The sequence below is a fragment of the Hippopotamus amphibius genome, chromosome 3 (assembly GCF_030028045.1).
Source record: "Hippopotamus amphibius kiboko isolate mHipAmp2 chromosome 3, mHipAmp2.hap2, whole genome shotgun sequence".
Classification (NCBI taxonomy): domain Eukaryota; kingdom Metazoa; phylum Chordata; class Mammalia; order Artiodactyla; family Hippopotamidae; genus Hippopotamus; species Hippopotamus amphibius.
In genome coordinates this window covers 112,630,890-112,641,777 of record NC_080188.1, presented here as the reverse complement: position 1 = coordinate 112,641,777, position 10,888 = coordinate 112,630,890, and the positions used below count along the sequence as shown (strand labels likewise).

At 49.2% G+C, this 10,888-nt stretch overlaps 1 protein-coding gene across 1 annotated transcript; it reads left to right on the top strand.

Annotated features, from left to right (window-relative positions):
• Window positions 1-1,787: 1,787 nt before the first annotated feature.
• PRG2 (proteoglycan 2, pro eosinophil major basic protein) lies at window positions 1,788-4,080 on the top strand. The gene is given in 6 exon segments (XM_057727102.1): window positions 1,788-1,845; window positions 2,476-2,539; window positions 2,541-2,775; window positions 3,088-3,468; window positions 3,742-3,853; window positions 4,022-4,080. Coding segments are annotated over 6 exon segments (909 nt in total).
• Window positions 4,081-10,888: the final 6,808 nt, after the last annotated feature.

The window sequence follows — 10,888 nt, the reverse complement described above, 5'->3', positions numbered from 1 at the left end:
CTTCACTGAGAAGCCCGCGCACTTCAACGAAGAGTGGCCCCCACTGGCCACAACTAGAGAAAGCCCATGCACAGCAATGAAGACCCAATGTAGCCAATAAATAAATAAATACATGTAAAAAAATACAAAAATAAATTTAAACAAACAAATAAGTCACATTATATTCTGTAGAATCGATGAGACACATTTTACTCAATGCTCCATTGGTGGATATGGGTTGCTTTGATTTCTGTAAACGGTAAAGCAATACACAGCTTTGTAAAAGTGTTCTTTTTTTGTGTGTGGCTGTGTTGGGTTTTTGTTACTGCACATAGGCTTTCTCTAGTTGTGTCAAGTGGGGGCTACTTTTCATTGCAGTGTATGGGCTTTTCAGTGCAGCGGCTTCTCTTGTTGTGGAGCATAAGCTCTAGGCATGTGGGCTTCAGTAGTTGCAGTGTGCAGGCTCAGTAGTTGTGACGCATGGGCTTAGTTGCTCCATGGCATGTGGGATCTTCCCAGACCAGGGCTCATACATGTGTGCCCTGCATTGGCAGGCAGATTCTTAACCACTGCACCATCAGGGAAGTCCTGTAAAAGTGTTCTTATCTATAGGTGCTTTTACTTCCAAAGGGTAATGTCCAAAAACGCAAATGGATCAAATGATCTGTGTACTTTTTTTTTTTTTTTGGCTGCACCCTGCGGCATGTGGACTCTTAGTTCCCCAAACAGGGATGGAGCCCTCACCCCCTGCAGTGGAAGCCTGGAGTCTTAACCACTGGACTGCCAGGGAAGTCCTGATCTGTGCACTTTTAATTTTAATTGATATTGACAGATGTGTTTCCAAAATATCTGTGGTGGTCACATCCCCACCAGTAAAGCAGGAGAGCTATGTATTTTGGAAAAGCTCCCTAGAAGATTCTGAAGTGCAGCCCAGGATGAGAAACACTGGCCCAGAACAAGCCCAGAGTGGCCCCTAGATCACTGAAAGGGGTGTCAGGAGAGAATGAGTGGGCTCCTCAGGGATGAAGAAAGTGTTCTTATCAGACCTCCCATCTCCCTCAGGCTGGGGGTCCAACACTCCTTCCTCTGGGGAACTTTCTCCAAGGCTTGTATATAAAACACTGTGAAACGGAGTGAAGGAGGAAGAAGCTTGGTGTGTGCCTCAGGACCCAGGAAGACCTCTGGGCTGGTGAGTGCCTTCCCTGTTGCAGTGGAGCTGGTCCCAAGTAAATGTTCAGTCTCCTGGGAGGTGCCTGACTCAGGCTGAGAGGTTCTGGAGGGCTAGCTGGAACTCTGTGTGGCTCTCAGTTGTCAGCAGGGGCAGGACTTCTCAACCTCAGCCTGTCCCATTCCTTTTGAGGTCTGTGAAAGCTCTCCTTGGCTGGGGAAAACAGAGGGTGGAGGATGTGAGTGTGTGTGTGGCTTTTTGAGCTGTGAAGAGGGGACATGCTTTCCAAGGGCTGAGTGTTTCTAAGAAGGCCAACAAGCACTTTGTCTTGATCCTCTTTTGTTTCATAGGCTCTAAGGAGCCCATTAAGTACAAAGAAGAAAAAGTAATCCTCCCTTCTTCCCGTCCAAGCCCACAGGAAAGTCAGCTTTGGCTACCCATCAGGGTCTGCTTCACTCTGTCCAGAAAGAGGTCCTAGTGTCCTGGGGCATCAGGGGTTGGGCTGGGCACTAGCTTTTCTGTCCCATCTTGACTTCTATTCATGCTTTCACTTTCTCCACCTTCCTCTCAAGTTCCCCTCATTGTGTGGCTCGTGTGTGTGTGTTTCCAAATGTGTTCTCCATTGCAGGACAAAGCCAAGATGAAATTTCCCCTACTTCTGGCTCTTCTATTTGGGATGGTTTCAGCTTTTCATCTGAGTAAGTCTCCTTGGCCTTCAGCCTTTCTTTCTCTACTTGACTCCTTTCTATAATTTGTGGAATCAGAGTCACATAGCCACCTTCCTCCGCGGCCATCCCCTCTTTCAGGGCCTCTGCATGTAAAGGAGCAGCGACTCTAGAGCTGGAGTTGAAGGGACTCCTCAGAGCATCTGCATGTCTGCAGTCTTGGTTCTACTGGGCCATTCTCAATGTTGTCTTTCTGCAAGATGCAGATGATGGTCACAATGGTCACTTCCTTTACTTTGAGCTCACTGAGTGAGCCGTGCTAAGCGTTTTCTATGCATTCTCTCTTTTAATCCTCATAACATCCCCATGAGGAATGTGCTGTGATATACCCATATCGCAAACGAAGAAGTAAAGCTGGTAGATGATGGAACCGGTACAAACCCACAAGTGCCTGACTCTAAGTTCATGCCCTTAACCACCAGGACCTCATCTGGGAGATTGGGTTCTTGAGTCTGGGGGTGGGGTGGGTGGACTCCTTTCCAGGTTCCTCTGTTTCCCTGGCTCAGCTCCCGAATGCCTGGGGCCAGGTGGGAATTGTCCGTGGTGCTGGGGAGGAACAGGGGAAGATGTGAAGGAGGGGCATTTGGCCTTTCTTCTTGCCAGGGACTGAAATGGCCAACACTGAGAGCCCCTTGGGAGCTGACACCCTGCCTCAGGTTGGCGTGATGTCAGAAAGTGGAGGAGCAGGTGCTGCTAGAGAAAGAGGAAAAGGGGGGCTGTGAAAGTGAAGATGCCCCCAGGGAAGAGGGGGCTGTTGAGTCCATCTCCACCTTGCATGAGGTGGACAAGGAGAACCTTCAGTGTCCTAAGGATGAGGACACAGTAAAACTGGAGGGCATCCCTGGATGCAAGACCTGCCGCTTCCTCCTGGTGAGGAGCCTCACGACTTTCATTCATGCTCAGGTGAGTGGCCAGTGGCTGAGGCTGAGGCCCGGGGTGGGGATGGGGAGCAGGTGTCTCCAGCCTCAGGGTCACTGATCATTTTCCTTACTGAGGACCCTGGGGGTGTTAGCAGAGGCTGAGGCCCACAGAGATGTTGGGGGTAAGAGGTGAGGGTCGTGCAGACACAGAATTTGCATCTTAATCTCCAGCCTTCAAGTGTCTGTGGGGGTGGAGGGTGGGGGGTGAGTTTGGAGACTTAGACAGCCAGGACTAAGGGGATGTGAGTTCTGTAGGATGGGCACTCCATTCTTCCTCTTTCATTCTGCTCTGCAGTATACTTGCCAGGTGTGCTACCGGGGCAGATTCATCTCCATCCACAACTTTGGCCTGAATTACCAGATCCCGTGCTTAGTCAGAGGGATCAACCAGGGCCAAGTCTGGATCAGAGGCCAGGTCACCGGCTGGCTAAGAGGGGTCCCAGCTCTCGGTGGGGAGTGCCTCCTGATCCCAGCCCGTGCTCAACCTGCTACAGATTTGTCTGTGTTTCTCCTCTACAATCCCCTGAAGAATTGGGGACAGATGGACACCTGGGCAAGACACCAAGGGGGCTGCCTCAGCATCGGGAACAGCCAAGCATTTAGAACCAGGATGTTTGGGTACAAGTTCCGCTCAGTCCGTGGCTGTCTATGTGACTCGGACAAGACCATGATGCAGGTTTCTCATCTGTAGGATGGGGTTGCAGCTCCATTCCTACCACTTGTTAGAGCCAGAAGGATGAGTGTGTCCCTGGGATGCATAGAATGCAATGGTTACAATCACTGTGGGTCTACATTTCGGGTGACCAGGGCAGTGTTCATCCTGGCCCAGCAGTCCTTTAAGGGCCAATGCCTGGCAGGCAGCAGGAGGCAGGGATGAACCCAGGTGTGCCTAGCTGCCTTCTCTTTGTCCCATGGCCCAGCCCACCTCTTTCCCTCCAGCGTCCTCTAGGGTCACTGCACATGCTTTCACTGGCTTGACCACACTCCCTGGAATTTTGCCTACTGGGCTGCCAGCCAGCCCTGGTGCAGAGCTGGTGGATGTGTGACTCTGTGCACTCGAGGTGAGGTGGTGGGCGTGGGGGTGAATGATGGCAAGGCCTGGGAGGGAGGAGGGGCTAGGAGGAGCCAGACCTTCCAAAGGAGGTGTGTGGTGGGGAGAGGGGAAGGCCCTCCTGGGGCTGAGTCAGGGGAACGAAAGGCTGAGACCCCAATGGGTTGTGTCTTCACAGGAGGCCACTGGCGTTGAGCTCACTGGGGCCTGAGCCTCCCGTTCGTCTGTTCCTACTGAGCTGGATCCTCCTGGGCAGCCCCCTCCCCTCAGGCCCCCAGCAATAAAATGGTTTTCCTCAAACTGATCTCTTTTTCCTCCAATCATTCATCTACTCTGCTTAGCCCCACCATGAGCTTTCTGCTGTATAAGAACCACCCCTCCCCACCCTACTGTCTTTCGTAAACAGAGCCAGAAGTTATCACTCTCAGGGAGGATGGAGCATGGGGTGGGGTCTGTGGGGCCTTGTGGGAGAAGCAACGGGCTCAGGTGGCTCTTTTTATAGGACATCCAATTACTGGGCTCATGAATTGCAGTGCTGCCAGGACACCAGCCATCTCTCTCCAGTCTTTCAAGGTGGGCTGTCGATGTACCGTATTTGCACCTCCATGTCTGAGGGCCTTTTCTCCCCCTCCCAGAAACTGTGGTTGCCTTAATGTGCCAGGATATTAACATGTCCCTGGGAAGAGTCCACAACTCTCAGGAGTGGGCGTATGAGGACCCCAGGTGTTTGCTCCTCAAGTGGAATCATTCTGGGGCAGGTATTGGGCACTGCTGCCCAGGGTTTCCTAGTGGGATCAGCTTCCATTTATTCACCCAGGTAGCTGGCTTTATAATACCCATTGTATTGTCTGCCTTCTCTTCCCCCGTATGAACTCTCCTCTTCCCTACTAGTGTCCTAGGACCACCCAAATAAACTACTTGTCCTGCAATGCTTGTCTCAGGGTCTGTTTCTGGGGAATCTCAATATAAGACAGAATGCGATATGTCCAACTCTATGTAAGGTCTGGGAATACGACAAGACACAGCTCCCTACTGTTTGGGAGCACACAGATGTTTGTAATGTAAGCACAAAAGCACCCCCTAATTGTTACTGCTTATTGAGCACCCACGACACCCCCCCCCCCCCGCTGTGGCAGGCCCCTCACAAAGATGGCCTTGTGTGATCAGCAGTTATTATGGCATTGTACAGAACCAGGTTCAGAGAAGTTATGACCTGCTTTTGGTCCAAGGCTGAACATCTACAGGTGACCCGTGCTGTGATGCAAGGGTTGCCGCAGCATGTTCTGTCAACCATGAGGATTTTGTGGCTGGAAGTGCTGGCTGCTTCCAGGACGTGATCGTAAGGGGACAGAGACTAGGGGGGAGGCAGGAGAGATTCCTCTACCCTTGGGTTCATCTTGGGGCATAGGACCCCAACCCAGCTGCAGACGAGGGAGTCCCCATCGGAGGCGGGAAGGGAGGCATTCTGAACCCTCTCTCTGCAAGGAGGCCAGCAGAAAGTAAGGTGCCAATGCTCTGAAGCCCCTTTCCTCCCAGACATCTGAAAGTCATGAAAGTACAGATGGCCTCAGTGTCTTAGAGGCATATGAAGAACCTTGACTTTTTGAATGTGGCCCAGATAGGAAAGCCTACTTGCTCAAGGTTGCAGAGTGAGTTGAAAGAAGATAGAAATCAAACTGAGGTCCGTTGTAAGTGCTGTTCTCTTGATTTCAATGATGGTGGAACTCTGACCCCCTCTTATGGGCTCAGTCCTGTGCTGGGTGCTGTGGAGAGCACAGCTGGAGGAGAACTTTCACTTCTTGCCCTCATGGGCTTTGTATTCTCGGCAGGGAGGCATTGCTTCTCTTTATTCCAGTATTAATAATAAAGAGAAACAAACCTATTATTTATTATTTATTTATTTATCTATTTGTCTTAGAGTATAGTTGCTTTACAGTGTTGCGTTAGTTGTTGCTGTACAGCAAAGTAAGTCACTATACGTACACCTGTATCCCCTCTTTTGAAAAATCACTCATTTACTAAGCATTGAATAGGTGCCAGGCTGTGTCTCAAGAGACTTCGTGCTTGTTCCTCAAAAATCTCTTCTATTGGTGATGCGTTTCTGGCAATAGTGTGACTTCCAGTCCACAAGCTGAGGGATCCCCTCTGAGGGATGAATGTCTAGAAGGAGGCATGGAGGAAGAGTTTGGGGTCCTGGTAACATTCTGCATCTTGACCTTGGGCTTGGTTATGTGGCTGCATTCCTTCTGTGACAATTCCCTGAGCAATCCACGCTACAGTGCATGTTACAAGATGCACATTAAATATTCTCAAGAAAAACTTCAAATAAAATAAGAGGATTGGCCTTATATCACAAAATATGGGCTTGAGTGTAATTTTTCCTGTCCAATATGATGCTAATTAAGCTCTGGAAAATGCCGCTCATGTCTTTACAATGGAACCCCTACAGTTCCTTATGTCATCGTGCATTACAGAGCGAGGGAGATCAACCCACTCTCAGTTCTTATGTGCTGAGGAGGGTCACAGTTCAGTCCCAGGTTCCTGACAAGGGCTACCCCCAACCCCACGAGCCAGTACTGTTCTGAGAGCTTTACTGGAGCTGGTCGCATTAGAGGTAGGTCCTGTCATTAGCCTCAGTTTACAGATGGGAAAACTGAGACCCAGAGGGGCTGATGCTGGAGTAGTGATTCCATTCTGTCAATGCACCACACTACACTGCCCTCTGCACAACGTGGGGCTGCAGGGAAACTTGAGACAAGAGGCAGACTTTGAAACCCCTGTGAATATAGATGCAAACAGTCAGCCCGAGAGCTGGAGATTCATGGCTGCTGAAAAGGTGGGCACCACTGGCGAGGCAAGGAGGAACACATTTAGATGAATCACAGAAAGCAAGACTGTGGGAGTCAGACAGACTAGGGTCCCACATGCCGCTTCTAACTAGCTGTATGAAGCTGGGCAAGTGATTTCGCCTCTCTGAGCTTTTGTGGTACACCTGCAGACTAGGGTGGCAGTGTCTAATTTGTCGGATGATTGTAAAGATTAAGTAAGAGGATGATGGATGTCAAAGCCTTGATGAAGCCGTGTTTGGACGGTGGTGGACCCTCAGAATTGTTGTTTCCGGACTTCCTCGGCAGTTTCGTGGTTAAGACTTCGTGCTTCCACTGCAGAGGGTGCAGGTTTGATCCTGGTCAGGGAACTAAGATTTCACATGCTGCGTGGGGTGGCACCCTCATCCCCCTGCCAAAGTTCTTTCCAGTTTTAAATCAAACAGGCACCACGTGGTGATGGAGGAGGGCCCTGAAGTCACTGGGATGTCTTTGCCCAGGGGCGAGACGGGGGAGAGGCAGACCCGATAGGTGGGAGGCCAGTGAGGGTCGGCAGAGGGAAGGCAGGTGTGGGGTGGGTAAGCAGCCGGGAGATCTGGGGTTAGGCTTGTCAGTGACGTGCTGTGTGATCTTGGGCAACTTCTTGAAGGTCTCTGAGATGCCGATTTCTAATGTGTAAAACAGGGACGTTGGAGTGAAACAATGCTTGTAAAGCTTATCGTGGTGCTGGGTCACGAGATGAGCCAACGATGTTGGTCATCCCAACCAGTAAGTGAATTGACGCCCCGGCCTGGTCCCCAGGACTGGAGAGAATAACAGAGAGGGGGCTAGCCCTCCCCCCCTCCCCCACTAAGGAAATCTGCAGCTTGAAATCTGGGGGCCAGGTTTTGGGGCTCTGGAATTGGCCAACCCCCGACCCCGACGTCAGGTAGATAAGCTGAGGATTGGGTCCGTTGGGCCAGGGAGATAATGGCCAAGACCGTTACTCTGCAATCAGGCCCAGAAGTGACCTCTCAGTTATTTCTCCATTTGTCGGTCCCCTGGGAGAGCAGAGAAGGGGAAGGAAGCCTGGCCTTTTCACCCTCTGGGTGAGCTGTCCCTGATGCCCTGAGCATGGAGGGCTGGGTTGTACTCCAAGGACCAAATATGCACTGCCCAGCTAGGCTATCACAGAGTGGAGTGACCCTCGCTGACAGGGCCACCAGCTCTTGGCAGTGAAGTCTGGCAAAATGAAGGCTCAGCACTTGCTGGCCTCTCCTTGGATTTCACTGAATGTGGCTGGAACTTGACTGCTTAATATTCTGACTATGTGCTCATTACAGTACTAAGTTTTAAGAAAGATTGCATTCAATATGTATTTATCTTGACTATGGAATTCTTTTTTTTTAAAGAACTTTTATTGAGATACAGTTAGCAGACAATAAACTGCATATATTTAGAGTCTACTATTTGGTATCCCAATCTCCCAATTCATTGCCCTCCAACCCTCCCCACTTTCCCCACTTGGTGTCCATATGTTTGTTCTCTACACCTGTGTCTCTGTTTCTGCCTTGCAAAGCGGTTGATTTGTACCATTTTTCTATAGTCTGCATAGATGTGTTAATATACGATATTTGTCTTTCTCTTTCTGACTCACTTCACACTGTATGACAGTCTCTAGGTCCTTCCATGTCTTTACAAATGTCCCAGTTTCATTCCTTTTTATAGCTGAGTAATATTCCAGTGTATATATGTACCACATCTTCTTTATCCATTCATCTGTTGATGGACATTTAGGTTGCTTCCATGTCCTGGCTATTGTAAACAGTGCTGCAATGAACATTGGAGTGCATGTGTCTATTTGAATTATGATGTTCTCTGGCTATATGCCCAGCAGTGGGATTGCCGGGTCATATGGTAACTCTATATTTAGATTTGCAAGGAACTGCCATACTGTTCTCCACAGTGGCTGTATCCACTAACATTCCCACCAACAGTATAAGAGCGTTCCCTTTTCTCCACACCCTCTCCAGCATTTACTGTTTGTAGATTTTCTAATGATGCCCATTCTAACTGGTGTGAGGTGATACCTCATTGTCCTTTTGATTTGCATTTCTCTAATAATTAGTGATGTTGAGCAGCTTTTCAAGTTCCTCTTGGCCATCCATATGTCTTCTTTGGAGAAATGCCTATTTAGGTCTTCTGCCCATTTTGTGATTGGGTTGTTTGTGTTTTCGATATTGAGCTGGATGACTGTTTATATATTTTGGAGATTAATCCTTTGTCTGTTGATTCATTTGCAAATATTTTCTCCCATTCTGAGGGTTGTCTTTTCGTCTTACTTATAGTTTCCTTTGCTGTGCAGAAGCTTTGAAGTTTCATTAGGTCCCACTTTTTATTTTTGTTGTTATTTCCATTACTCTAGGGGATAGATCAAAAAAGATCTTGCTGTTATTTACGTTGAAGAGTGTTCTTCCTACGTTAGCCTCTAGGAGTTTTATAGTGTCTGGCCTTACATTTAGGTCTTTAATCCATTTGGAGTTTTTTTTTTTTGTGTATGGTGTTAAAGAGTATTCTAATTTCATTCTTTTCCATATAGCTGTCCAGTTTTCCCAGCACCACTTATTGAAGAGGCTGCCTTTTCTCCATTGTATATCCTTGCCTCCTTTGTCATAGATTAATTGCCCATAGGACTAAATTTTAAGAAAGATTGCATTCAACATGTATTTATCTTGACTACTGAATTCTTTAGTGTCCCCTTACATGTTGCAAGTGAGGTGAGTGCCTTACTCGCTTTCCCTTAGTCCCGACCTTGGTGGTGACAGAGAGCTGGTGGGAGATGGGGAGTCGGGGTGGGGGAGAAGGTGGCCCACAGAGCGTCTGAATGATTCTGGGTAAAGGTTTCCATTCAAGCTGCTGCCTTCTTACCAGAAGATATGCTGCAAGACTGGACAGAATGGCATGTGCTAGATCAGTGATCCTCAACAGGGGCGATTTGGCTTTCCAGAGGACATTTGAAAATGTGTGGAGATATTTCTGAGTGACATGATGGGAGGAGGCATGATTGACATCTAGTGGGTAGAGACCCAGAGATGCCCCTGAAGCGTCTACAAGGCACAGGACAGCCCCCTCCCCCAACCCCCAACAAAGAATGATTTGACTCCAAATAGTAAGAGTGCAAAGGTTGAGCAACTAGATCTAGGGCCAGAGCATAAAGGAAAGAGCATACATTTTTCAAATATTAAAGGTGAGAATGAGATAGAGAGGGAGAAGAGGAGTGGGAGGGAAGAGGAGTGTGAAGGAGGGAGGGTAGCGGCGAGAGAGAGGGTGTTTTGGAACCCCAAAGACTTAGAAATTCCAGTTCCCCCACTTCCTGGATAACCTTGGCAAGTCACTTTCCTTCCCTGAATGTCTCTCTTCTTAAAAAAGATTTTATTTATTTATTTATTTACTTAGGCTGTCTCAGGCCTTAGTTGCAGCATGTGAGATCTTTATTGCGGCATATGGGATCTTTAGCTGTGGCATATGGGCCTTTTAGATGTGGCATGCATACCTCTTTAGTGGTGGCATGCATGCGGGATGTAGTTCCCCGACCAGGGATTGAACCCGGGCCCCCTGCACTAGGAACACGGACTCTTACCCACTGGACCACCAGGGAAGTCTCATGGATCTCACTGTTTACATGTCTGAAGCAGGGCTAGTCATACATTCTCATGGGACTCAGGTTAGGCAAGTGAGGATCCAGGGATGGGATGCATGTAAAGTATCTGATCTAGATAAGAGCCCAGGAGGGCTGAGGCTCCCCTTCATCTCCCACCTCCTCCCCTGTGGTCTCCCAGCTCCCTGGGATCCTCCACTTCATTTGCTGGAATATTGGCCAGAGGAAGGCTGCTCCTGGGCTAAAGAGTGTTGTTCACGCTTGGACCCTTTAGTGGCACTAATACCAAATATGCCTGGAGAGGAGTCATCTGGGGCTTTCTCAGGCATACTAGGGTGTTCGGGCACCTACCTACGGCAGGAGGCAGGTCCCTGAAGTCCCAGCAGAGAGTGGGGCCTAGGGGTGGGGTATTAAGTAAACTTCTTATCAGCTCCACTGTCCACCCCCCACCACTCCCCCAAGCTTGGGGCAATCATCCTGGCTTCTTCCCACTTCCCCAAAAGCCCACTATAAGGGCTGCCTCTGTGGCTCAACTGCCAGAAGTACTGAGAGTGGAGGCTTCAGACTCCCGGGAGGTAAGTGC